Source organism: Chamaea fasciata, unplaced genomic scaffold, assembly GCF_029207755.1.
Source record: "Chamaea fasciata isolate MVZ Bird 193981 ecotype frontalis unplaced genomic scaffold, bChaFas1.0.hap1 SCAF_30, whole genome shotgun sequence".
Taxonomy (NCBI): domain Eukaryota; kingdom Metazoa; phylum Chordata; class Aves; order Passeriformes; family Sylviidae; genus Chamaea; species Chamaea fasciata.
Window position 1 is genome coordinate 4,639,622 of NW_027094115.1, and position 27,750 is coordinate 4,667,371.

Here is a 27,750-nt window from a genome sequence, read left to right on the forward strand (position 1 = left end):
CCCACAAACGCGGGTGCCCACGCATCCTGCGGAATTAGCCGAGTGTCCCGGAGAGGAAGGATCAGGGATGTCAGTCTGTGCAAGGGATTAGGTCACCAACACTGTCAGAGGGACAAGCTCTGCCCCACTCTGCCTCTCAGGGCTCCCTTTTTTAGAGCAGGTGTCCAGGTGAGTTTTCAGGGCCGGCTCCTTGGAGGTTCCACAGTTTTTTTTGGGGGGGGGTTTTGGCACGGGACAAATGCAAAGCCAAGCTGCTTAAGAAGGGAAAATACCACAGCCAGCTGCAAGCAGCAGCACTTGGGGTAGGAGCCTCAAATCCACGGGAATACAAAATGCTTTTTTAATTTGCTTTTAAAGCAAATGCTGTGCAGCACAAATTAATTCACGCCCGAGCACTAAGCATCTCAGCTTATAAGCCTTTCTTTGGAAACAGTTATATTCAGCGATCTGAACCACTCCTCCTCCTCCATCTGCTCCGAAAGGATGAACAAACAAGCCATTGCTGAAAGAAGGAAGGAAGGAAGGAAGGAAGCAAACCCGTTCAGCCATCTCCGAGGAAAACTGTGCCAGACCAAGAGAGCTCTTTTCCCTTACCCCACACACACACACACACACACACATACACCCCTCCCGAATTTAAAAAAAAAAAAAAAAATTAAAAGAAATTATAATTTCAACAGATCCCCAAAACCAAAATATTCTCCCTGGCTGGGGCTCCCCCTCGCTCCTCGCACGAGGAGCCGAGCGCTGGTCACACGCGGCAACAGGTTCTGCTGCTCCAGCTCCCTCCCACACGCTGCAAAATGGGACGAGTCAAAGTGCCGCCTTGACTCATCAGCCACATGATCCGAGGCTGGAGCTAAAAAGGGGGAACTGGTTTACTCACTGTCTTGGGTACAATCTGTTTCTTGGGCTGCCCGATCTTGAACGGGATCCTGGAAAAGAGAGAGAGGAGAGAGAAGGGAATGAGGAGGGAACGTGTGAGCGGCGATGATGCTGGGGGTGGGTTTTGGGGGGTAGCAGGGGGTTGTCCCGGGGTGGCAGCTCCTCATTCCAGGCACTGTGCACCCCACAGAGGGTGGGAGAGGCTGTGGGGAGACTTCTCAGCATTCCTCCCGAGGGGCAGCTCCCATCTCTGCTCTGTGACAGACCCAGGAACGCCTGGAGCTGCACCAAGGGAGGGTCAGGTTGGATTTTAGGGAAAGATTCTTCCCCAAAAGGCTGGAATAAACACTGGGACAGCTCTCCAGGGAATGGGCACAGCCCCGAGGCTGCCAGAGCTCCAGGAGGGTTTGGACAACACTGCCAGGGATGGGATTTTGGGGTGCCTGTGCAGGGCCAGGAGCTGGACTGGATGGTCCTGGTGGGTCCCTTTTGATTTTCCCGAGCCATTCCTTCCTTCATTCCCACACGTTCTCCTTCCACCCCAAGTCAAGGCAAGGATGCTCCACAAGCAGCTGAAGAACCCGCTCTGTTTAAAACCAAATCTGCCGGGGAGGATAAAATGATACTAAAAAAAAAATAAATAAATAAAATAAACCCAAACAAAGCCTGTAAATATTTAGAAAGAGGATATTAAAAAAAAAAAAAAAAAGTAACAACCTGGTGTCTGGAGCTGCGAGCTGCTTCAAAGGATTCCTCTGCTCCAACAGCTGGAGGAGAGGCTCACCTGCCAGCACAGCCTTCATTCTTAAAATCCCTAATTCCCAGGAAAATCTGGGTTACCTGAATGTGAAGAGTACTCTAAATAAATTACACAACATATGTAAGGGTGGCTGGGTCAGCTGGGAGCAGCCACGCAGGCGGCCTAAAAATAATTGGATTTCTTTCACCTATCCGTATAATGAAAACCCAGGAATTCAACTGCTGCTGTCAATGGATTTAATTAAGTTAAAGAGGTGCTGCTTGGTTAGAGCATCTCAGCCAAAATCTCTCCCGGTGTTTTCTGGGTTGTGATGCTTTAAATAAATGGGAAAAATTGAGGTCATAATGACATTAAAGTGTTTTGGGGGTTTTTTTTTTTTGGGTTTTTTTTGCCAGAGATGTTTCACCTACAGCTCAGCTTCATTCCCATCCTGAATCTGCTCCAGGAGCTCCTGGGAAAGAGTCTGAGTCCCCTCCTGAGAATTTGGAGGAGCAAATCCAAATCCTCCTGCTGCTACACGAAACTTGAGATAAAAACACGGATTTTGGGGACTGTGTTGGATGCTGCCTCCCAGTTTGGCTTTTCCCACTGCTGCTTTTCCCTTTGCTTTTCCCACCAGCTCCACTCCCAAGCCCCCAGCATTGCCCCATCCAACAGCTGGACCCCCAGGAAATAATTTTTTATCAGTTTTTCTCAGCGTAACCCGCTGTAAAACCCAACTGTGTGCAACAGGAGAATGAGTTTGCCCTGGAAGAACGGGCGGGATGAAGCAAAAAAACCCCCCAGATTATCCAAACTCCAAACCTTGCTCTTCCCACTTTTCCCGTCGTTTTCAAACCAAGGCTGTAATTACCCACCGGGAATAATCCAGGGCTGCAGCCCCTGTGACCTTCCCCTGAGCAGCTCTGGAGCCAACCTGAGTTAAAACCAGGTTTAAATTTAATTTTTTTTTTTTTTTTTTCGGGAGAACTTCCTGTTTATGGTTCTCGGGTGTAATTTTGGGTTTAACCCTTTCCAGCTCCTGTGGCGGCATGAATCACCCTTCTTTTCCAAACAAACACCACTCTGCTGTATAATTTTCCTGTCAATAACTGGGGGGTGTGGTGCCTTACAGGAAGAAAACAAAAATATATGGATTTTTTTTTTCCTTTTTGTTTTAGTGGGGTTTTTTTTTTGTGGGACAAATATAAACCAAAATGAGGCACCATCCGCAGCCAGGTGCTGTCACTTGATGTTTTTGGAAGTGATGGCATCGACTTGGTGGTGTGAGGATAAGAAAAAAATGAGGATTTTACTCAGGGGAATGTTATCCCAGTTAAAACCAGTTTGGGACTCTCTGCTGGAGCAGGGAGCTGGAGCCAGGCTGGTTTTTAGTGGGAAAGAACAATTAAAAAGGTGATTAAAGTATTACCTGTGCACAACCTGCCCCTCTGGGGGGTACAGAGAACACCCCAAAGCGGTGCTGTCCACTGGAAAAACGGAAATTTTTCTCAATTAAATCTCAATTAATTTCTCAATTAAATCCAGGGAGTCGTGGTGACAAGAGGGATGTGGGGCAGGAAAAGCCATGGATCAGCACTGGTTGGGTACCAGAGCTGGGAAGGGAAGGCAGAGGGAGCACAGGGGGTCCCCATTCCCCATCCTCACCCCACCACAGAGGGCGAGGAACCCCCAAAATCCCCTTTTTTTGTTCCCTCCCAGAAACAAAGGGAAGTCAGCGGAGCGCTGCAAATCCCCCGCGCAGCAGTAAATATCTCTATCAGCATCATGATGCCACTTGGTAATTATGTCTGTCTCAGTAAAACCTCTAAAAAATAACCCTGTGCAAGTCAGGTCTGTTCCTCAATTATTGGGCTTTTTTTTTTTTTTTTTTTTTGTTCTATTTTACAATTTTACATAATTTTCCGGGTTTCGAAATCACAGCCTTTGAATATGATTCTCTGGGAGGGTTGGGGAGGGGGGGAGAAAGATGGATGAGCAGGAAAGAAAGAAGAAAAAAAAAAAAAAAATGAAAGGTATGGATTTTATTGGAGCTTTTAAACCAAATCGATTCACCCCAACGCCTCAAAACCGCTGCCGGCACCGAATTTTCATCCCTTTGGGAGTTTGTGCCCCAGCCTGCAAAATTGTGGGGGGGACAAAGTGAAGCTGCCACAGCAACATCACAACCATTTGCTTCAAAATTAAGAGGTTTTTTAGGGGTTTTTTTTGTGGTTAGAAAACGCACTATGGGGGACAACACAAATAAACCAAGGGGGGAGGTGGATCCATCACTGCCACGAATCCCCAGCGTGGCACGGATCTCCCAAATCCGCGATCTATAAACACCAAAGAAAAAAAAAACAAAACAAAAACCAAACAGAATCGGTGGGTTTGGCTTTTTTTTTTTTAATTTATTTTATTTTTTTTTCCTGATGTCTCGATTCTGCTGAGCGAGAGAAAGCCGGGGTTGTGTTTGGGGTGTGAAATCCCTTGAAATCCCGTTTTCCTGAAGAGCCGAGGAGCTCGAGCTGAGTCACAGCCGGAGCGTTCCCACCCCGCGGGGGTTTTTTTTGGGGAGAGGGGGAACAGCCCGGCCCCTCTCAGCCCCCTTCCCTTCCCAGGGCACCCGGAGTTTGGGAAAGGTTCAGAAGGGAGGGGAGGAGGGTGAAACACTGCAGGGAGAGGGTGGGAAGAGCTTAAAGTAAAAAGGAAAAAAAAAAAAAAAAAAAAAGAAGGGGAAAAAAAAAAAAGTGTGGGTGGAGAGAATCCTGCGAGCTCTACTCGGGGATGCTCAGGAACCCCAGGGAGGGGAAGGTGGGAGAAGCTGTGGCTGATTTCTCTCTGAAGTTTCCCCCAGCAAGCCCGTCTATTTACTTGGCTTTTCCATGTGCAAACGCGGGGCCACACACACACACACACACCAAAGCGGTGAATTCTCCTCTGGATGCACGGGAGAGTTGGAAACAAACGGAGACAGCTCCATGAGGTCTGCGGGGAGTTGAATTCCAGCAGGAATCACTCAATCCTCGCTAAATTAGGGGAGGAATGGTCCTTTCCCAGCGCGGACATCAAACCTCGGCATCACCTCCCCGGCCTTGGGGAGCTCAGAGCGGGGCTCAGGGGATAAATTCCCTGTGGGATGTGATCCTATTTCCCAGCTCGTTCCAGCTGAACGTGGCTTTGCCGCCCCTAATCAGGCCCCAGAAGACCCTCGGCGGAGAAGCAAGGGATAAACACCGAATATTTTCACCCACAGCTGATAAAATGCTGCCCCTGGGGATGCTGAGCTGCCAGGCAGGGATTGGGGAGGAAGGGAAGAAGGACGGACAGACAGCTGGACACGCAGGGACAGCAGAGGCTGGGGCAGTTTGGATTGTTAATTATTTTGGCAAAAGTGACCCCGAGCCTCTGAATTCAATATGCCTGCCCCAGGTGGGCACGAGTGGCAGTTGCAGGGTCCCACTTTGGTACGAACTGGTGGCCAAAACTGGTTTTTACTGGCACCGCTGCCAGACCGCCGACTAAATCCATGTTTTGTGGGAAGCGCCCGCTTCCCGTGGAAAGTTTCAGGGTTTGCTTTTTTTTTTTTTTTTTTTTCCCCCTTCCTCTCTCTCTCTCATCGAAACCCCAAGCGCCAGCATAGCCTGGATCCCCGCCAGAGCTTCTCACTCTTTGAATTTCCACCAAAAATCTCAATTCCTTCACCGGAAAGGAACCTCTCTGTGCCTGCAGGCAGGATGACACCCAGCCTCCCGCGCTGCCAGGGTGACCCCGACCCTCCGAGCCTGGTTTTCCCCCAGGATTTTGGCATGTGGGATGACGAAGGAGTCTACAAACCCATCCCTTCACACCTGGATGACAAAAATCATCCCGAAGTTCTCGCAGGAACCGGGTCCTTCCCTGAGCTTTTCCCTCTGGAAGCTCCCGGGCTGGGAATGGATTCAGCTCAAGGTGTGGCTGCATCCAGAGAAGCTGCCTGGTCATGGGATCAGCTGCTATCCCAGAGGGATCGAAGTGCAAACCCCAACAGGAAGGTTGGGAGCACTCGAGGAAGGATGTGAAGCTTCACTTTCCCACTCGGTGAACTCGGTTGAGCTTCTCCTCCCTCTCCTCCGGGGTAAAGCTTCCCTGTGGGATGGAGGTGTCAGGGAAGGACTTTTCCAGGAGAGAGGAAAACCAGGAAGTTCAAAGCAAGCTGAGAGGCCTTGGCTGAGCAGCATTCCCGAGCCTCATCCCAGCCTGCACACCAAAACCTTGGAAACCTGGACATCCCTAAAAAAAAACCCCCAAAAAAGTGCAAAATCCGTGGCTGGGAGGGGGATCCCAGCCGTGCCCAGGTGAGGCAGGCAGGAGGGCAGGCTCAGGTTAGGCACGAATCTCCCGGATTTCTCCTCGCCGTGCTCCCGGCGTGTCCATGGAAACCGCAGGCACCGTCCCACCCCTCTTCCCCCCCTCCCAGGAACTCATGGCAACCGCTCCAAACACGGCGCCGAGGCAAAAAAAAAAAAAAAAAAAAAAAATTAAAAAGAAGGCAAAAAAAAAAAAAAATTTATTCCAACGGATGACAAACAGCTTCTGTCGAGGGAGACTCTGCGCCAAATCCCCGTTCGGGTGCTCTCCTCGTGGAGAGGAGAGGGGAGGTCACGGGGTGGGGATGGGAGGGATGCAGGGATGGGATTCCTCGGGAATGAACGTGCCCGTGCCGCAGGTGAGCGCTCCCACCTGGATTCCAACCCCATCCCTGGAGACTTGGAGGCTTTAAAGCCACGCAGGGGTGTCAGGGCGAGCTGCTGCGGCGGGGGGAGAAGGGAAAGAGAGAGGTGTTAAAAAAGAGGAAAGAAAAAAAAAAAAAAAAGAGGTGTAAACATCGATTTTCTGGATTTTAGGTCAGGCCAGGGAAAACAAGGCACCTTCCCGAAGTTTGGCAGCGGAGGGATGAGCTGCTGGGAGCGGGTCCCTCCGCATCCCGCGCGGAGCCAGGCGCGGTGTCGGCGTTGAGCAAAATCAAAAAATAATGTCAGAATCCTCTCTCCCACCCATTCCAAGAGGAGCATGAAGGAAAAAAAAAATTAAAAAAAAAATAAAATGATATTTTACTCACCCATCAAAAGAAAATTACTCACGCCAGGCGCGTGGGCGAGCAGAATTTTGCAGGGCTGTTTTAGGCCCTGACTATGCTACAAAAATATCCACTTTAAGCACGGTTGTGAAACACACGGCTGTGTGGCTCAACCAGAGCGCTGGGTTGGAGCTACCTGGACAAAACAGGTGGAAAAATTAAGGAAAAACCACTCCAAGGCTTGTGATGGTGGAAGGGGAGGTGGCAGGTGGCTCTTCCCAGCTGCTCCACCCCTGGGAGATGCCTGGCCGGCACTCCGGTTTCACCACGATAAAAAACTTTGGGGTGTGCAAAGCGCCTTTGCACGGGTGCTCCAGGTGACAGGGAGGTGTCTGGGAGCCTCGCTCACCGCTCTGGTATCCGCTGGCTTCATCCCAGGTAATTTTATCCCAGGTAATTTATGTCCCTGTCCCAGTATCACTGAAACCCGCAGGGAAGGGGGAGAGCTGTCACTGGGCACGTCGGGCTCCGAGAAACATCAGCGTTGGTTCAGAGGGAGGAAAACAGAGCCCGGGGATGTGTTTGTGTCGCACCTGCCGACGTGGTCGTGGCTCCAAAACGTGGAAAACACCGGGAATAACCAACAGCCACGCTCTGAGCCTGTGCAAATCCATCACATGGAAAACACTGGGAATAACCAACAGCCACGCTCTGAGCCTGTGCAAATCCATCACATGGAAAACACTGGGAATAACCAACAGCCACGCTCTGAGCCTGTGCAAATCCATCACATGGAAAACACTGGGAATAATCAACAGCCACGCTCTGAGCCTGTGCAAATCCACCACATGGAAAACACTGGGAATAACCAACAGCCACGCTCTGAGCCTGTGCAAATCCATCACATGGAAAACACTGGGAATAACCAACAGCCACGCTCTGAGCCTGTGCAAATCCACCACATGGAAAACACCGGGAATAACCAACAGCCACGCTCTGAGCCTGTGCAAATCCATCACATGGAAAACACTGGGAATAACCAACAGCCACGCTCTGAGCCTGTGCAAATCCTTAAAACAGAAAACACCAGGAATAACCAACAACCCCACTTTGAGGCTGTGCAAATCCATCACATGGAAAACACCGGGAATAACCAACAACCCCTGTGAATCCATGACACAGAAAACACTGGGAATAACCAAAACCCCCACTCTGAGGCTGTGCAAATCCATAGTATGGAAAACACTGGGAATAACCAACAACCTCTGCAAATCCATCACATGGGAAACACCGGGAATAACCAACAACCCCACTCTGAGGCCGTGCAAACCCATGCAGCCTCCCCTCCTCTGGGAGAGACAGGCGGCTCCTCCTCACCTCCATCTTTCAACATCCCAGGAATCACTCCCGGCCACTCTGTCAGGGTTAAACACCGAGTTCCCACCCGTTCCCACTCTGCCTTCCCGCGGACGCCGGCCCTGGAGTCCACTCAGAGCTCCCTGAACACGTCCCCCAGCCCTGTCCCGAGCACGACGCACGTGCTTCACACTCCCCACCAACGTTTGCTTCCCGTATTTTCTCCTCCCAGCAAACAGCAGCTGTTGCAGCTGAGGCAGCACTCGGACATGGAGCTGGCAGGCTGCTGAAAATCCCCTTTATCCTGCGGGAATTCACCTGGGAGGGGGGAGTGGGGAAACAGAAGCGGGGGATGTTTGGGAGCCTGGTGATCAGGTTTGGTTTGATGCGGTTCCGGGAACCTTAAAAATCACTTTATGGAGTCAAAAGGGGGTGATAGCAAAATCCAGCACTCCACTCCTTTCATCTTTGGAAGAAGGGATGGCCAAGGGAATCACTGGGTGAGGAAGAGGAGGATGAGGATGCTCCAAGACTCCCAATCCAAGGTCTAAAGGAAACCAGAGCTCGGCTGGGATTCCGAAAACACCTCAGCTATCCATGCAAGGCTGTGTCCCAAAACGAGCCTAGTCCTGCTCTAAACAAAGCCCAGTCTGGAAAGGCAGAGCTGCCTCACTGCCTGGCTGCAGGAACCGGGAATGTGGGGGTTCAGGAGCCCTCTGGAACAGTTTTCCTGTGTGCCTGTGCTCTGGGAGGGATCTCTGTTCCTGGGAGCATTCCCTGCCCTCCTGGGGGCATTCCCTGTGCTCCTGGGAGCATTCCCTGTGCTCCTGGGGCCATTCCCTGTGCTCCTGGGAGCATTCCCTGCCCTCCTGGGGGCATTCCCTGCGCTCCTGGGGCCATTCCCTGCGCTCCTGGGGCCATTCCCTGTGCTCCTGGGGCCATTCCCTCTATTCTTGGGACCATTCCCTGTGCTCCTGGGGGCATTCCCTCTATTCCTGGGAGAACTCCCTGTGCTCCTGAGGCCATTCCCTGCCCTCCCAGGACCATTCCCTGCCCTCCTGGGACCATTCCCTGGGGCCATTCCCTGCCCTTCTGGGGCCATTCCCAGCCCTCATGCAGCCCAGGGAGCTCACAAGGAGCGAGGGATGTCCCAGGATTGACCCCACACAACTGAACAAAGCATCAAACCTGCCAACAGCCCTTAAATCTCCAGGGATTTCCCTTAACTTAAAAAAATTAAGGATTTGAGTGCCCAGGAGCCCAAACGGCGGCAGTTTGTGCCACTTCCCAGCTCTGCAAGACAAAATTGAGGACGAAGCTCCATCCTCTTCCTCACACCAAAGGAACCAGTGTGTTCAAGGCCTCGAAAAAGAGGGATCAACCCAAGACTAAACAGTGCCCAACGCCAGAAAGACACACATGGGAGCTGAAAAAAGCCCTTGCTTCCCAAAGGAGCCAAAGGGACAAAGCTCCACAATGATGTCCCAGCTCCCCAAAGCTGGCAGGGCTGGGACAATCCTGCTCCAGAGCAATGTCCCAGCTCCCCAAAGCAGGCAGGGCTGGGACAAAGCTCCACAGCCATGTCCCAGCTCCCCAAAGCCGGCAGGGCTGGGACAAAGTTCTCCTGCTCCAGAGTGATGTCACAACTTCCCAAAGCAGGCAGGACTGGGACAAAGTTCTCCTGCTCCAGAACGATGTCCCAGCTCCCCAAGGCAGGCAGGGCTGGGACAAAGTTCTGCTCCAGAATGATGTCCCAGCTCCCCAAGGCAGGCAGGGCTGGGACAAAGCTCTCCTGCTCCAGAGTGATGTCACAACTTCCCAAAGGAGCCAGGGCTGGCACAAAGCTCCCCTGCCCCACAGAGATGTCACAGCAGCAGCAGCAGCAGCGGGGCAGGACGTGCCGGGCTGTGACATTTCAGCAGCGGGGCACGACCCCGCCGTGTGTCAGCGCGGCCACGGACGTCACGCCGGGCCCTGACCCCCCGGCGCCCGTGAATGGCCCCGATTCATCCCGGGTGGGCAGCCCCGGGAAGGAGCAGCACGGACGGCCCAGGGCAGCACTGAGGGGGATTGTGTGGCTGCCAGGGCGCTGGAGCCCTGCGGGCGTCAGCAGGGTGACGTGGCCGGAGGAGAGAGAGAGGAGACTCAGAATTCCCCGGAGTCCCCGGTTCTCCCCGCTCGCCGGGAAACAAGGTCGGATTCCTCAGGAGAAAAAGGAGAAAACACCCCAGCTCCCAGAGAAAGGGCTCCCAGAAAAAGGTCTCCGAGAAAAATCTCTCCCAGAGAAACGTCTCCCAGAGAAATCTCTCCCAGGAAAAGGGCTCCCAGAGAAAGCCACGCGTGTTGTGGTGACAAGTGACAGTCCCCAGGGCTGGATGGACACTGCAAGTGGAAGTGTGGACACCCTGCAGCCGAATTATTCTGCACCCAACAGAGGAAGGGATTATTTACTCCTCACATCCAGCTCCTGCTGGACTCCTCCCTTCCAGAGCCCATTCCCTCAGACTCCCTGGGAAAAGTTGGCTCCAAGTCCTCGTGAGCCAACGCCGCCCATAACTGTTGCTGTTCGGAGATGAGCAAAGCAAAACCCAAGCGATGCCAGTGGACAAAAGCGTATTTTTAGCCCCAAAGCCCCATTTTAACCGGCACCTGTGTGTGCCTCGTCATGTCCTTGCAGTTCGTTTCCAAACCACAACTTCCACAGCTCCCAGCCCCAAAAACTTTCCATTGTCACCACGGAACTCAACCTCCCAGGCCAGGAAAAACCCTTCGAGCCCTTGGTCCATCCCATCCTTTGGCTCCCACAACAGCCCTGGATCTCCAGGACTCCCCAGGAGGAGAAATGACACACATCAGCCCAGACTGATTTCTAATATTATTAATTTCTAACACAATTCAATAAGCACCGAAGGAATGAGTGTGTCCAAAGTGAGATTTCATCAGGTCGATTCAAACACACGAGAATTCTTCTTTCCTCTTTTTTAATGGACTGTAGACTGGGACAAGCCCGGCCAGGACTGGGACAAGCCTGGCCAGGACGGGGACAAGCCCGGCCAGGACTGGGACAAACTCGGCCAGGACTGGGACAAGCCTGACCAGGACTGGGACAAGCCTGACCAGGACCAGGACAAACCCGGCCAGGACCGGGACAAGCCTGACCAGGACCGGGACAAACCCGGCCAGGACCGGGACAAGCCTGACCAGGACTGGGACAAGCCTGACCAGGACTGGGACAAGCCTGGCCAGGACTGGGACAAGCCTAGCCAGGACCGGGAAAAGCCCGGCCAGGACCGGAACAAGCCCGGCCAGGACCGGGACAAGCCTGACCAGGACTGGGACAAGCCTGGCCAGGACCGGGACAAGCCCGGCCAGGACGGGGACAGCACCGGGGACCCCACCAGGACCAGCTCCAGGGTCTCCAGCAGGACAAGCCCGGCCAGCACCGGGGTCGCTCCAGGCCAGCTGCAGACCCGGCCCCGGGGCCACCCCTGGGCAGCACTGGGACCCCCCGGGGCCAGCACCGGGGCCAGCACCGGGGCCCACTCCGGCACAAGCCCCGGCAGCACCGGCCCCGCTCCAGGGCCTGCACGGCGGCTCCCGCCGGGCCGAGGCCGCCCAGCACCGGGGCCGCTCCGGGCCCGTCCCCGGCCCCTCGCCGAGCGCAGCGCCCGGGCTGAGCAGCCGGGACCGGGCGGGCCAGGGCCAGCGGGGCCCGTTCCTCCGCCCTCCGGGGCCGCTGGAACCGGTTTCTCCACCCTGACCCGCTGCTGGTGCTTCCGTTCCCCGCGGCCTGCCCCGGTGCCGGTGTTTCCCGCGGCCTGCCCCATTCCCGTTCCCGGTGTTCCCCGGCCTGCCCCATTCCCGGGGCCCGTTCTCCCGTTCCCGTCCCGGTGTCCCCCCGCACTCACCAGCTCATGTTCCCCCTCCGCCCCGCGCCGCTCCCGGAAGTGCCGCCGCGTTTGGCCCCGCCTCTTCCGGGAGCGCTCCCCCCGCCCCTCCCGGGGCCGCGCGCCGCCGTGACGCCACACGAGGGGCGGGCGTGACGTCACACGGTCGGGGAGCGTGACGTCACGGGCAAGGCGGGCGGGGGGAAGACCCTGAAATTCGCCTGATTTGAGTGCAAAGGCTGGAAATGGGGCGGGAAGGGGTGGAGTTAAACCGCGGGGAGCTGTGGAGCGTCCCGGGGCAGGGCGAGGAGGAGGAATTGCCTGGGACATCCCTGGGGTGGGCGAGGAGGAGGAATTGCCTGGGTCATCCCTGGGCTGGGCGAGGAGGAGGAATTGCCTGGGTCATCCCCGGGGTGGGCGAGGAGGAGGAATTGCCTGGGTCATGCCCGGGGTGGGCGAGGAGGAGGAATTGCCTGGGTCATGCCCGGGGTGGGCGAGGAGGAGGAATTGCCTGGGTCATCCCCGGGGTGGGCGAGGAGGAGGAATTGCCTGGGTCATCCCCGGGGTGGGCGAGGAGGAGGAATTGCCTGGGTCATGCCCGGGGTGGGCGAGGAGGAGGAATTGCCTGGGTCATCCCCGGGGTGGGCGAGGAGGAGGAATTGCCTGGGTCATGCCCGGGGTGGGCGAGGAGGAGGAATTGCCTGGGTCATCCCCGGGGTGGGCGAGGAGGAGGAATTGCCTGGGTCATCCCTGGGGTAGGCGAGGAGGAGGAATTGCCTGGGTCATCCCCGGGCTGGGCGAGGAGGAGGAATTGCCTGGGTCATGCCCGGGCTGGGCGAGGAGGAGGAATTGCCTGGGTCATCCCTGGGGTGGGCGAGGAGGAGGAATTGCCTGGGTCATCCCCGGTGTGGGCAAGGAGGAGGAATTGCCTGGGTCATCCCCGGGGTGGGCGAGGAGAAGGAATTGCCTGGGTCATGCCCGGGGTGGGCGAGGAGGAGGAATTGCCTGGGTCATCCCCGGGGTGGGCGAGGAGGAGGAATTGCCTGGGTCATCCCTGGGGTGGGCGAGGAGGAGGAATTGCCTGGGTCATCCCCGGGGTGGGCGAGGAGGAGGAATTGCCTGGGTCACTCCTGGTGTGGGCGAGGGCACAGGGAGGGAATGCCCAGGAACATCCCAAAAGTGGATGAGGGCCTGGAGTACTCAGGAACACCCCGGAGTGGGCAGTGGCACAGGGAGGGGATGCTCAGGAGCATCCCTGGGATGGGCAAGGGGAAGGAATTGCCTGGGGTCATCCCTGGGGTGGGCGAGGATGCAGCGGAGGGGTTGCCCGGGAGCATCCCTGTGGTGGGAGAGGGGGAGGAATTGCCTTGGAGCATCCTGAGCTGGATGAGGGCACGGACAGGGGATGCCCAGGGTTATTCCCTGGAGTGGGCAAGGGCCCAGGGAAGGGATTGGGATGGGCGTGGGCAGGGGGTGCCCAGGGACACCCTGGGGTGGGCGAGAGCAGCGGGAGGAGCAGGACTGCCCCAGTCGAGGAAATCCAAGGGATGTGCCTCACCTTTGGAAGAGCAGGAACACCCAATTTTGGGGAGAAACCCCCCAAAGCCACCTTGAGGGGGCTGGACAGGGCTGGGAGGGGCAGCAAAGTCGTTTTGGCGACGAAAAAAACCCACTCAGTGTGTCCTCAAACACTGACCCCTCCGTGACCCCGGGATGCAGCTGAGCCCCCCCGAGATTTGGGGGTGCCCTTGGACCCCTTATTATCAGCCCAGGGTGACATCCTGGGGGTGGGAACGGGTTTGGTGCCACCGGGCTGGTGACACCGGCCACATGCCAGCGCACGGGGCGGAGGCCTGGGCCGGGCGCCAGGGGTGGCTTTATCAATTAACAGGTGGAGGTAAACAGCGCGGTAATTACAGCCAGGGAGGATGATGCTAAACTGGGAAGGTGTTACCGACACCGCTGAGGACAGGGATTAGCCCAAAAGGAGCCGGGGGGGGGGGGGGCAGATCTTGGGGGGGCAGACAGGGTGGTCACCCCCACCAGTTGTCCCATTTTGTGCCGGGGATGGCGAGGAGGAGCCAGGATGGGGGAAGAGGGGAGGTTGCGAGGGAAAGGGATGGATTTTGGGGTGCCGGTGGGTGTCAGAGCAAACCCCCGAGGGGAGGCAGCCAGGAGGGTCCCCCACATCCCCGGCCAGGGGTGAGCAGGGCGAGGAGGAAGAGGAAGGCGGAGACCAGGAAGGTTTTGCTGGTGGTTCCCGCTGCCAGCTGGGCCAGGCTGCTGCTCCTGGCCCTGTCCCCGCTGTGATGCCCCTCACTGTCACCTCGCGGCGCAGGGGATGGGACAAGAGCTGGGATGAGCCTGGATCTGTCATCCTGGTGGCCACAGGACTCAGGGGGCATCTTCCACGGAGGCTCTGCTGTTTGTCCCCCTGCCCCGGGCTGGAGTCTGGCTCCTTCCTCCAGAGCACCCATCCAGGGATGGGGATGGATCCACGCGGGCTGGGAGATGAGGGTCAGGCGATCCACAACCATCCAGGCCTTCTGTGGATGATCAGAAGAGCAGAAGCTGAGCCGGAGGTGAGAAGGATCCCGCCAACATCTGTATTCCAGCTGCAAACTTCTGCCCGTGGGTCCTCGTCGCTCCCGACCCCAGGGACGGGGTCTCCGCTCTTGGTGCTCCTCCTGAGCAGCAAATCCCATGCCGTGGAGAGCTCTTGGATCCAACCACATCCTGCAAAGCCCCGGAGACCCTCAGCGGGGAGGAGCGAGGCGTTGGTGCCTCCTCAGGACCCCGGCGCTCCCGTCGAGGAGGGAAAGGCAGCAAGTTCCGTGGAGCTGGTACGTGACTGGAAGCCCTTCCCTCCTCCCCAGAACACAGATAGCCCAGAACGGGCATGGAAAGTGCCGTGTTTCCGTAGCAACCAACATTTTTCGTGCAAGGTGCTGCACGCACTCCCCGCGCTCTGCCACCCAAGGGTGCTCCTCACCTTCCTGCTCCAAGCCAGGGAGGTCCTGCCCAGCGGGATGCTCGGGCCTGGCTGGCAGAGCAGGCCCCCAGGGCCTGGTGGGCTCCTTCCCTCCTCCTCCTCCTCACCCACAGAAGGAGCCCAAAACGTTGGTGCAACCTTGGGTATCTCCTCGCTGGGGCAGCTCCTCTGCTGTGACCATTCCCAGGATCTCCAGTGTTTTCCAGTACGAGCCACCAGTGGAGACGGGCACCTCCAGCACCACCACAGCACCCTCAGGTGATGCTGGGGGTCGTGCTGACTCTCCCCGTGTGTGGCAGCTCCAGTTTCTGCCCACCTGAGCCACACATGGGGACACCGATGGCTCCCAAACCATCCCGCAGCCCCTGGTGGCTGCAGGACCTCCAGAGCACACAGGGAAGGACAATCCTAGCTCTTCCCAATCCAGCCTGGCGCGGCCACCAAACACACAACCACCTTGAGACACCGGGGCCCACCCGGCTCAGTGCCCGTGGGCTCCAAATCCAACTGCTCAACACCACGAGGTGCCGTCCCTGGCTGGGCCAGCTGTGCCCCGAGTCACCATCAGCCCCTGATTTGCCTTAAATCCAAACCTTTCCAAGCAAGGAAGCTCAACAAACCCCCCTGGAATGGGCAGATCTGCCCTGGAATGGCCGGAGCAGCAGCTTCTCCAGGCCCGGCTGCAGATTCGAATCACAAAGCAGGAAATCTGCCAACGCTGCCAACAAATTCCAACCCTGGGAACACCAGGAAAGACCACGGTGCCAACGCCAGCCACCAGCACTGCCGGCAAGGCCTTGGGAAAGAAAGAGGACACTTGTGGGATACTCAACCAGTCACCCCTGCACGCACCAAGGGACCCCCAGACCCGTGGTCTGGGATCCTCCAGCACAACCCCAGCTCCGGGAACCTCAGGCCTCCATATCCCCATCCCTGGGGAAGCATCCAACCACCACACGCCACCGCTCCAAACATCCAAAGCGCCTCCAAAAAACTCCTTCTTCCCACTCGTTCCTCGTGCCCGTGCCAGCGCCAGCACTCAAACCCGGCGGGTTATTTTTATCCCGAGCGATCCAGGCTTGGGAAAAAAAAAAAAAATAAGATCAAATCCCCTTCAGGCGCTGCCCCCGGGGCGATTTGGCGGGCGAAGGGCGCGGGGGCATTACCGGCTGAAGCGACACGATCCTCTTTGGTGGCCCAAAGTTATCCCAGCGGCCGCGGAAGCCGCCGTGGCAAAATGGTGACGGGGTCAAGGCGGCGGCACGAGCGGGGGAAAAAACGGGATGGGAGGTCAAGGGCAAGGCAAGGACGTGGCGGATTTTTTGGGGAGAGGGTGGGTGGCCCCCGTCCCAGTTGGGTGCCCCTCATCCCAGTTGGGTGCCCCCCATTCCTGGTTGGGTTCCCCCCTATCCTGGGGAAGAAGGGACGCGAGGACGGAGCCGGTCGCCTTCGGGGTCACCCCGCTGGGTCTTGCCGTGCCGTCCCTGTGGATAGAACTGAGGGGAGAGGGAGGGGGGACTGAGGAAAAAAAAAGTGGGTTATTTAAAAAAAAAAAAAAAAAAGAAATCGTATGAAAAAATAATATTTAAGGAAATACAGCACTTAGGAAAAAAAAAAATTCTGTACAGACAGGTTTTCAAAGTCGCCCATAAAGAGACACAGCACCCGCTTCCCTGCACAGTTCAACCCTTTTTACACTCCCCTTACACATTAAAACCATTTTTGTTTTTACTTTCCAGACCAATATAGATCATTTTTAAGCAAATAAAGATATTTACTACAGATTTTGATTGTCAGCAAACACAATATATTTACTGCATTAGCATTTGCTCACAGTGCAAATGGTACAACAATACATCAGTTCAATATTTCTGATTTTTTCCCTTAAAAATGCTGTATGCATTAACTATCATATTTGCATTACAACATGACAAATGAGCAAATGAAATGTGTGTGAAAATTATCACCTTTTCACAATATCAAGCATAATTTTTTTTAACCTTAGTATAAGGTACTATAAATCCAAGAAATAAAAACATCCACAAAATATATTACATCTGGTATGATTTTTTTTTCTCTAAGTACTCAACTTTATACAAAAGTCTTTCAAAAAATATCATTCCCTTAGGTTTGTGTGGTTAAACCTGATTGTGGTTTGTTTTTTTTGTTGGTTTTTTTTTTTTTCCTTTCAGTTCACATAAATTAGACTGCATTCTTCCTCTTCTCTTTATTTTTTGTATGTTTTTAATGTGTTTTTTGTGGTTTTTTTTTTTCACATGCAGACATCAAACCTGGATAGCACGACCTTTTGGCAACAAAGATTTTTTTTTCTTTTTAACTCATTATTATTTTTGCTTAGTTTAGCTTAAATGTCTGAGCACAGTTTTATTAAAACAAAAGAAGAAAAAAATCAGAGCAGTCATGCAATGACATGCACATACCAGAAGGAGAAAGAAAAAAAAATAATAAAATAATAAAATAGAGGACTAATTGATTTTTCTCCTCCATAGTTGGGTGGTTGTTTTAAAGTGACCAAATAAAATAAAATAAAAATATCTCACATTATAAAAAGTATTCAGCAAAATACTGGGGTGCTTTTTTTTTTTTCCCTGTATTTCTGTAAAGAATTTCCCTTCTGCTGAAAACAAACAAACAAAAAAAAAATAAAAAGGAAAAGAAAACAAACAAACAAAAAAAGGAAACAAACCCAAAAGCTGCTGCCGGGACATCGCTCCCCGCCGCCCCCCGGAGTTGGGGAGACCCGCAGAGCCGCCCCCCGCCCCACCAGCCCGGCTTGGGGGGCTGAGCCCTCTTACCTCCAACACGGGGAGCCGGTGCTTGGGGACACGGGGGGGACACGGGGCCGGGGGTGGGGGGCAGCGGGGGCTCCAGGCCCTGCGAGGAGAGGAGCCAGATCAGCTCCTTCCATTCATCCATCCATCCATCCGTCCATCCATCCGTCCATCCATCCATCCATCCATCCGTCCGTCCGTCCATCCATCCATCCCCTCACGGATCCTGGAGCGCCCAGCCCCGGGAGACCGGGCAGGACGGGACCGGGCGTGGGGGGACCCGATCCTGGAGCACCCAGCCCCGGCAAGGCGGGCGGGTCGGACCGAGCCCTGGGATCCGGGTCAGCCGGGATTATTCCCGGGATCCGCCGCCCGGGCAGCCCGGAGGTGAGCGGGATGGAGCCGGGAGGTGCCGCGTGAGGGCCGTGGGGTGCGGGAGAGTCGGAGCCGGGAGAGCCGGGATGGGGCAATCCAGCCGGGGATCCGGGCGGTGCGAGTAATCCAGGCGCGGCAGCAGGGATCCGGGAACAGGGTGCGGGCAGCAGGGATCCCGGAGAGCCGGGCAAGGAGGGTGCGGACAGCCCGGCCCCGGGCGGTGCGGGTGTGGGCAGCCGGGATCCGCGGGTTGCAGGAGCAGGCAGCCGGGATCCAGGCAGTGCGGGCGGCCCGGCCCCGGGCAGTGCAGGTGGAAGCAGCCGGGATGTGAAAGGTGCGGGAGCAGGCAGCCGGGATCCAGGTGGTGCGGGCAATCCCAGCGCGGGCAGCGCGAGTCCGGGCAAATCCGGGTGCGGGGCAGTGCGGGTCCCGTCGATCCAAGTGCAGGCAGGATCCAGGTGCGGGCAGCCTGGACCCGGTCAATCCGGGTGCGGGCAGAGCGGACCCGTGGCAGCACAACCCCGGTATCCTGAACACCGTGGGGTTCCCCCCGGAGCGGTGCCGAGGCCAAGGGGAGGAGAAGGGGTGACACCGCGCCGCCCCCCACAATCCCTCAAGCGCACGTGGTGACGGCGGGGGCGAGGGCCACGGGGGGCGAGGTGGTGGCGGTGGCGGCGGGGGGCGCGGCGGGGGGCTGCCCGCCCGAGCCCTTCTCGGCCTTCTTCTCCTTCTGCTTGAGGTGGATCTTGGCGTGCCGCTTGCGCTCGTCGGAGCGGGCGAACTTGCGGCCGCAGAACTCGCAGGCGAAGGGCTTCTCGCCGGTGTGGGTGCGGATGTGGGTGGTGAGGTGGTCGCTGCGGCTGAAGCTCCGCATGCAGATGCGGCACTGGAAGGGCTTGTGGCCCGTGTGGATGCGGAGGTGGCGGGTGAGCTCGTCGGAGCGGGAGAAGCGACGGTCGCAGCCCTCGGCCGGGCAGGCGTGGGGCCGCTCGTGGAGCGGCGTCTTGCTGGGCCGGTTGGGATACTTGCGGGGTCGGATGGGCTTGAGGGTGAGGGGTGGCTGCGGCAGCCCCCCGAAACCCGGGTGGATCTGCTTGTCCTTGAAGGCCTTGATGGTCTCCAGCGGGGTTATGGGGGGCGGGTTGACGCGGATGGGGTCCAAGCTCTGGAAGGGTTTGTGCTCCGTGATGGTGCCCATGTCGTTGGGGTGGTGGTAGAGGTTATAGTCTGGGATCATGGGGAAGAGGTTGCTGTCCAAGGCGGGCTTGGCCGCCTGGTAATCCTGGGGGGAGTAGGTGAGGCCAGGGTTGCTCTGGGGGTCGTGGAAGGAGACGGGCTCTGGGTAGAGGTCACTGCAGGAGGAGTAGGGCGGCAGCGCGGGGTACATCTGGTCCACCTCGCCCTGCGGCGGCCCCATGCTGCCCGCCGAGCTCTGCGTGCTGGTGAGCGCGCCCGAGGACGGCGGCACCCCCAGGATGCCGGCGCTCATCAGGCTGATGATGTTGTCCTGGCACCAGTTGGAGGGCGAGTCGAAAGCGAATTTCCCCAGGTAGGTGACAGTCTTGTTGCCCGGGGCGGGTTGAAAAGTGCCCGAGTAGGAGGACAATTCCTGACCGGCCTTTTCGTTCGCTAAGCCAATGTCCATAACATTATCTGCAAAGTGCGAGAGAAGCGGGGCAGGGTGAGCCGGGAGGGCCCGGGGGGGAGCACCGGGGATGCACCGGGGGATGCTCCGGGGAGCGGGGATGCACCGGTTCCCCCTCGCTCCCGCTCCCCCCCCTTCCCCTCGCTGCTTCCACCCCGCGTATGCGGCGCTGCCTGCCGGGGGTCCCGACGATGCGGGGCCGCCCGCGCCGCCCCCGCGAGGAGCTGCCCGGGGTGGGTGGATGGGTGGGTGGGGGAGACACCCCACCGCCGCGCCGCCGGGGGTAGGAGGTACCTGCGGCTACAGGTAGGCTTCCTCCCCGTCCAGCCCCGGCAGCGCTGGGCACTCCGCGGAGCCGGGGCTGCGGCCGCCGACGCCGTTACCAACTCGCCGCCTTCCCTGCGCCGAGCCCCGGCGAGGAGAAACACGGGGATGGGGATGGGGGGGGGGGGGCGGTTTAGCCTGGCGGGGCTCCGCGTGGGAGCGGGAACACGCGGGGAGCACCCGCCCCCGCCGCCCTCGGCGCTCACCTGTGCCCCCCCAGATCCTCCCTCTCTCCTGTCCCCCCACCCCGTTTTCCCCCAACCCCGCGCTCCGGGAAAGTCGGCGCCGCGTCCCGGGGAGCCCACGCTGCCGCCGCCGCCGCTGCTGCGGGGTGTTGGGGGGGGGGGGGGGGCGGCTGCCACGGCCACGCGCGTCCGCGGCGCCTCCGCACCCGCGCGGATCCCGGCGCGGGCGGGCGGCCCCTGCGCGACACGGGGGTGCCCGGCCTTCCCCGTCGGCCTCTCGGCCCTCCGGCTTTTCCACCCGGGGGTTCTCCTCCCCACACGGAGCCCCGGCCGCCGTCCCCGTACCTGCGGCGGCGGCTCGGCGGCGGCAGCGCTCGGCGGAGCCCTGCAGCGATCGCGCGGAGACACGGCGAGGAAAGGGGTGGGTGGGTGCGGGGGGGGGACGCTCCCCAGCCCCAGCTCTTCCCTTCCCTCCGAGGCTCCATGACACTCTACCCACAGCATCCTCCTCCTCGCCCCACCGGCTCCCCCCCCCTCCTCGCTCCTGCCTTTTCCCCATTTTCCTTCCCCCCCCCCCCCCCCCCGCCGCCTTTACCTGCAGCCATCTGGTTGTAGTGAGCCACCGAGTCGCTGGTGCTGGAGAAGATATTCAAAGAGTTGGGGATCTCCTCTGGGTACAGATTGTCAGGCAATTGGTTCATCAAAGTGTTCATGGTCCCCGGCAGCTTCTCCAGTAGTTTGCCTGTCATAGCACTGGAGGAAAAGGCTGGTTCAACGTGGCTCCGAGCTCAGCTCCCGAGGAAACAACATCCGAGTGGCAAATCCGTGCGAGGGAAATCATGCAAGAAGAAAAGTTGGGGCGGGGGCGGCGGGGGGGAGGAGGAGGAGGAGGCGGTGGGGGGGGGGGGGGCTGGGGGTGGCCGCGGAGGAGGGGGCGCGGGGGGGGCGCGGTCCTCCGTGGGTCCCTTGGTGGTGTTTCCTCGAGGGGGAGGGGGCGATCTGGCTGGCAGATGTGGTTGTAGAAGCTGGGGGGGGGGTGGTGGGGGGGGAGGATTTAACCCCTCCTCTCTCTCTCTCTCTGTCTCTGTCTCTCTCGCCGGCTCCCGGCCCCGGCCCCGCTCCCCCCGCGCTCGGCCCCGCTCCGCTCGCCGGTTCCTTCGCTGCCGCCCGACTGCTCCGCCGGGGACTCCGCGGGGCCTTTATGCGGGAGCGCTCCGTGACGTAGCTGCCCATATATGGACAGACAAAGCAGAGCCGAGGCCGAGACGTCACAATGGAAGCTCCGCACAATGGAACGTTGGAGAGAGCAGGAAGCGGGGCCGGCGAGCGCGGGGACGGGGGACAGGCGGCCGGGAGAGGGGGACCGGGGACCCTGTACCGGGCAAGGGGGACCGGGCACCGGATACCGGCCTAGGGGGACCGGGAACGGGGCATCCTGCTTCGGGCAAAGGGGACAGGGCACAGGACGCCGGGCAAAGGAGACCGGTGACCGGGCATGCTGCACCGGGGAAGGGGTAGCCAGTACCGGGCGTCCTGCACCGGGCAGTGGGGACCGGGACTGGACATCCCGCACCGGATAAGGGGTACCGGGCTTCCTGCACCAAGCACCGGGTACCGGGCACTCTGCACCGGAAAAGGGGTACCGGGCATCCTTCCCCGAGCACTGGGCACCCTGCACGGGGCAGTGGGCACCAGGAACCCTGCGCAGGGCACAGGGCACAGGGCACCGGGCATCCTGCGGTTGTCACCGAGTACAGGGTACCGGGCACGCATCAGGCATTCTGCACCGGGCATTGGGCACAAGGCGCCGGACACCGGGCACAGTGCACCGGACCGGGGGTCTCCCCGTCTGCGCTGCATCCCCCGCGCCGAGCGGTGCCGTGCCCCTGCGGAGGGCAGGCGGCGGCGGCTCCAGCCCTTCCAGCCCGGATCGTTCCCCCCGGGAAGCAGCGGGGGCGCGGGGACAGTCCGCCCCCGCCGTGCCTGACCCTGCGGCCGCCCCCGGGGCTGCTCAGAGCCAGGTTCTTACCGGGAGGATTTTTTTTTTTCCTCCAGCGGAGACCAGGAGCGGCCACAAAGCCCATCCCGCAGCCCGAGCTGGCAACAGGAACGGGATGGGAGCCGTGCTGGGAAAGCCACAGCGCCAGGCAGTGGAGTTTGGTGGGAAGGAGAGGGTCAGAGTGGAGGGGCTGCAGAAGCCTCCAGCCCCTCGGTGTGGTGGCAGTGGTGACAGAGGCTCTGCCCCGAGCCGCCCCCTCCCCATGTCCCGACTCCCGTGGAGCGAACAGCGCTTGGAATACTTTAAAAACAGGTAACACTTGTTGGTCGCCTGTGATTTTAACCTCACCTCCCCCCTTTAAAAGTTTGGCACTTCCAAGGCGTCAGTAATTAGGTGGTTTCGTGCTAAGTGTGCCAACTGATGCTATCTTTAAAACCCTCCGAGTTATATAGCAAATGTATGGAAAAATGCTGTGTTGCAATAGCTCCACTTACCCAATTCCTGCAGGGCCGGCTTTGCCATGGGAGTGAAATCCGGGCTACGGGAGGGCTGCGGCGGGAGGGGACCGGGCACGGGGGGCACGGACACACCGGGGGCTCTGGAGGCGCAGCGAGGCCCGGGCACCGTCGCTGCGCGGTGCCGGGAGCCGCTCGGGGCGGGGGGCGGGGTGGGCGGGGGGTGCTGCGGTGCGCAGGGCGGGGGGAGCCTTCCCGGGGGTGGGGGGCAGAGAGCCCCGATTTGGGCTGTTTGTGACCGGGGGGGAAGGAGGAGCCAGTGCGTTCCGACAACTTCAGGGTCACCGTTCACTTCAGGGCCCCCCACGTTCACTTCAGGGCCCACCCGTGCACTCCAGGGCCGCTCATTCACTGCAGCCCCCCAGGCACTGCAACCCCAAACACTGCAGTGGTGCCCCTCCATCGACGGACCCCTTTTTCATGAGAAGACCCCCCCCCTACCCTGTGCAGAGCCCCCCACCCTTTGTAGACCCCCCACACCTTGCACAGGACCCCTCAACCTGTGCAGAACCCCCCGACCCGTGCAGAACCCCCCGCCTTTCTTAGATCCCCCCATCCTGGCACAGACCTCCCCTCTCCCTTGCCCCCTCATCACCCCCATCCTTCGCAGGGCACTCTCCTTGTTTCGCACCCCCTCTCTCCGTCTCTCACCCCACCTTGCCCCCCTCCCGCCGCCCCCCAAAGCCGCAGCCCCCCCCCCCCCTTTCTCCAGCGCATCCCCCGCCCGCCCCGCCCGTGGCCCGGCGCGGCCCGGGGGGAGCGCGGCGGCGGCGGCGGCGGCGGCGGCGGGGGAACGGGGAGGGGGGGGCAGAGAGCGGGGCGGCGGCGGGCGGGCGGCCGAGGGGAAGCGCCATACAAGGCCTGGATCCGGCCCCGCCTCCGCTCCCTTCTTTGGCCGCCGGTTCCGGCGCCCCCGGCGCTGCCGAGGTGCGGGGCGGGCGCGGGGCGCGGAGGGGGGGATCCACAGCCCGCGCTCCCCCCCCGCGGGTAACACCGCCGCCACCCGCGGGGGTGAGGAGGGGGTCCCGATGACACCCCCCCACCCCCCGTGCCCCCAGGCGTGCCCCCCGTCCTTCCCCGTCGCCGCATTCCCACGGTGGGAGTGCGCCCGCAGCCGCAGCGCCGGGGATGCTGCGGGGCCCCCGCTGCGTGTGCGGCTCCCACGGCCCCGCGGGGCAGAGCTGGGACCCCCCCGCCCCAAAATTAAACCGCCCCTCCCCAACCCTGAATTGTGTCCGGTAACAAAAATACCAGCCGGTTCCTCCCGATTTCTAGCCGAGGGGTTTGCTCAGCCCTGTCGGCACCCATGGGCTAGGGTCCCGTGGGGAATTCCTGCTCCGGAGGAAAACTGGAGAACTCCACGCGTGCCAGCGCCACGCTCGGCTCACACCGACCTGGGTGGGCGTCTGCCCCCCGAGAGTGACAGTGACACGGGCTCATCTGCCACCTCCCCCGACACGAGTGGCACCTGCTTCCCACTGGGAATGCAGCTGTTCCGTGCCCGATCGGGGCGGTTGGGGCTGTGGGTGCACCCCAAACCCTCGTGGAGGGTTTTAGGCTGGGTTTAAAGCTCCTGAGTCATGAGGACCTGCCGCTAAACCCGGCTGGGTGAGAGCGGGACAGCTCAGGCACTGACAGCGGTTTGATTGGGAACGGCCTGAAGCCAAAATAAACCGAGGCAGACTTAGACTGGCACGGAAACGGCCTCACGGGGGTTGGACTGGCTTAGTTACAGCTCGACTTAATGGGTCGGAGCATCCCGAGCTTTACCCAACGGGAGGGGGGCAAAAATAGAGAGAATCTCACCAGGGATGGCTCTGGATGGTTTTAAATCATAGCCCAGGCTGGATGGAGTCTGCAGCTGAGAGGTTTCACTTTTTTTTTTTTTTTTCCCCCTCATCCCACACACCTGCCTCGTGTGAACCCCGTCCTGATGCAGGATCCAGGGTGTCTCAGTGACCTGGATCATCGGTGTTCCATGCACATGGATCTGCCCCCCTGCCCCGCTCAGGTGAGACCTCACCTGCAGCGCTGGGTCCAGGCCTGGGAAGCACAGGAGGGACGTGGAGCTGCTGGAACAGCTGCAGAGGAGGTCATGGGGCTGCTCCAGGGCTGGAGCCAGGCTGGGAGAGCTGGGAATGGAGAAGGGAAAGGCTCCAGGGAGAGCTCAGAGCTCTTTCCATGGCCTAAAGGGGCTCCAGGAGTGCTGGAGAGGGACTGGGGACAAGGGATGAAGGGACAGGACCCAGGGAATGGCGTCCCACTGCCAGAGGGCAGGGATGGATGGGATATTGGGAAGGAATTCTTGACTGGGAGCGGCTGGGATGGAATTCCCAGAGGAGCTGTGGCTGCCCCTGGATCTCTGGAAGTGCCCAAGTCCAGGCTGGATGGGGCTTGGGACACCCTGGGGCAGTGGGAGGTGCCCCAGCCCATGGCAGGGGGTGGCACTGGGTGAGCTTTAAGGTCCCTCCCCACCCAAACCACTCCAGAATTCCATGAAATGCTGCCATCCCTCCTCAATCCCAAGTGTCCCACACCAGCATTGCCCCACCCCCCTGTGGCCTGTGCAGGGGTTGTGACAAACAGTGACATTATTCAACCAACCATATCCCACCCTGGCCAACCCCTGTGACACCCACCCAAGTGCTGGCAGCGTCCCCTCGGCATTGAACCGAGAGCCCCCAGTGCCCCCACCCCGACCCTCCCTCGGGGGCTGAGCGATGCTGAGAGCAGCCACACCCCGTCCCCAAAACCCCGCTGGCCCCCGTGGGGCCGGGCCCGTGTCCCCCTGGGTGCTGTCACCTGACAGGTGACATCTCCCCGCTCCTCTCGGTCTTGTGACCGACCGGGGCCTGATTCATCTGCCGGGAACTCTGCAGGTGCTCCGGGCTGCGCTGCACATCCTCGGGGGACCCCCGGGCTTCGAAAAAGGGGAACTCGTCAGGGTTTTTTTCACCTAATTAACCACGGCTTAATTGTACTTACAGGGAGGGGAGCACGAGCCCAGTTCCCGTGCCTTGTGGCGAGGCTGATGGGGCTGCTCGTTCCCCAAAATTCACTCGGGCTGAGCTGAGCCTGGAAGGCTGGGGGACATCACCAGCTGCTCATCACCGCCCTGTTCAGCCTCTCGGGAGCTCTGGAAAGCTCCACGAGGTGCGCGGCTCCGCATTCCAGGCTTTTCACTCCACGGAGGGAGAGAGAGAGAGAGAGAGAGAGAGAGGGATCGTCTGTAATGATGGCGATGATCACCATCATTGTCACCTCATCCCGGATTACAAAGGATGCTCGGGCGCGGAGCCCGAGGCGCAGAGCAGAGCGCGGAGCCTTCCCTCCGCAGCCCTTTGGATTCGCTGCAGATGCAGATCTGGGGCTGGTAAGGTCACGGAGTCGTAAACAGAGTGTGGCTGGTGGGGACCTGAAAGGTCACCGGCCTCCTACCCCCGGGGGACAACTGTGCCAGGGCCGTGTGTGTAGGCGGCCGTCTGGATGGTCGACAGCACAAACTTTTCTCGAGCAGCTTGGCGAGGGAAAAAAATACACCCCGAGCCACCGAAACCACGGGGTGGGCGTCGCGGGGGTATCTGATCAAACCTCAGCGGTTACTCAGGGCTGTGAGTTTTGTTTTGTTTGCAAGTGCTGCGCCGATGTGGCACTTCAGGGGGTGTCGGATCCCTGCGGCAAACAACAGCTGCCCAGATGTGGCTGGACCAGCAGCAGTTGATTCTCTGAGCATCCCATGAAAGATGCCCAGCGCTGGCTGGGATGGGATTCAGGGTAATCCGTAATTTCTGGGGGAGGAGAGACTTTCTTTGTTGCTGTCGGGCGTGGGGAAAACCTCGTTTCAGGCCAAACTTTGACTGAGGGAACTCCAGCCGGGAGAAACTGCTGGGCAGCCTCCCTGCTCCTGAACCAACACCCTCCCGGCCTGTGTCCTTCCCAAACGCCGTCTCCCGCCTCACCTTGGTTTCCCTGATTTGCCTGTGAAAAGTCCACACCCTCCTCCTCCGGAAATATTTGGAAACACTCGCACCGAAATATGCATGGAAAAGGAGATGGGCATTTCCCTCATGGGAAAGGAGATTGGCATCTCCCTCATGGAAAAGGAGATTGGGCATTTCCCTCATGGAAAAGGAGACTGGTATCTCCCTCATGGAAAAGGAGATTGGGCAGACCCCTCTCGGAAAAGGAGACTCCTGCAGGGGTAGAAAGGGATCCACAGGCAGAACTTGCAGCCCTGGGTAAATCCCAAAGAACGGATCCCCATAAGCCAAACCCCAGGGTGGCTGCTGGGGGGAACCATGGGAGCGTTGTGGGTGGCTGTGGGAAGCCTTTTCCTGCCTCAGTTTCCCCCGTGGCGAGGCAGGGATCAGCCCTGCCTCACCCTGGCAGGATGAAAAGCTTGGGATGGGGAGGAAGGAGCCCTTTGGAGCCCAAACATCTTGCTGATCCTGGGAAATGGGTTCTGGGTGGCCGGGCTTGGCTCCTGAAGGGAACAGCCCTGGGAGATGGCTGGAGGCCAGGGATGCACCTGCAGGAGAGTTCGGGGTGCTGTGGGGGGAGACTGTCCCCAAAGAGCATCCTACAACTTCCCACTGCTCCCAGGGGTGGGTGACCCCAATCCCACAACTCCTGCTGCTCCCAGGGGTTGGTGGGTGACTCCAACCCCACAACTCCCTCTGCTCCTTGGGGTGTGTGACCCCAACCCCACAAATTCCCACTGCTCCCGGGGGGGGTGATCCCAACCCCACAATTCCCACTGCTCCCAGGGGTTGGTGACCCCAATCCCACAAATTCCCACTGCTCCCAGGGGTGAGTGACCCCAACCCCACAAATTCCCACTGCTCCCAGGGGTGAGTGATCCCAATCCCACAAATTCCCACTGCTCCCAGGGGTGGGTGACCCCAGTCCCACCACTCCCGCTGTTCCCAGGGGTTGGTGGGGGACTCCAGGCAGCACCAGCGAGGGGCTGCTGTGTGCTCTGGGGGAGCTGGGAG

At 59.2% G+C, this 27,750-nt stretch overlaps 2 protein-coding genes across 3 annotated transcripts in view; both read right to left on the reverse strand.

The window, feature by feature from the left end:
• Positions 1–12,006, reverse strand: part of LOC136302688 (bridging integrator 3) — a 41,534-nt gene extending 29,528 nt beyond the window's left edge. The window contains exons 1-2 of the mRNA XM_066206180.1: positions 11,951–12,006; positions 887–935 (exon numbers count right to left, since the gene is read on the reverse strand). Of these exons, the coding sequence (XP_066062277.1) occupies positions 887–935; positions 11,951–11,958 (57 nt within the window). The 5' untranslated portion in view covers positions 11,959–12,006. The remainder of the gene's footprint in view (positions 1–886; positions 936–11,950) is intronic.
• Positions 12,007–16,487: 4,481 nt separating this feature from the next.
• LOC136302785 (early growth response protein 3) lies at positions 16,488–22,819 on the reverse strand. 2 transcript variants are annotated; one of them, XM_066206326.1, is made up of 3 exons: positions 22,736–22,819; positions 20,838–20,995; positions 16,488–19,741 (listed from the first exon to the last, which is right to left on the reverse strand). In XM_066206326.1, the coding sequence occupies exons 2-3, from the start codon at positions 20,989–20,991 to the stop codon at positions 18,702–18,704; spliced, it is 1,194 nt and encodes a 397-aa protein (XP_066062423.1). In that variant the 5' UTR covers positions 20,992–20,995; positions 22,736–22,819; the 3' UTR covers positions 16,488–18,701. The 2 variants fall into 2 exon arrangements, with proteins under 2 accessions (XP_066062423.1, XP_066062424.1); XM_066206327.1 differs by lacking the exons at positions 20,838–20,995; positions 22,736–22,819 and adding an exon at positions 20,028–20,159.
• Between the last annotated feature and the right edge of the window lie 4,931 nt (positions 22,820–27,750).

Coding starts and splice junctions, on each gene's coding strand:
- LOC136302785 (XM_066206326.1), bottom strand. CDS start 20,991: ATGACAGGCAAACTACTGGAGAAGCTGCCGGGGACCATGAACACTTTG. Junction 19,742..20,837: donor CTACAACCAGATGGCTGCAG/GTAAAGGCGGCG, acceptor CGCACTTTGCAG/ATAATGTTATGGACATTGGC.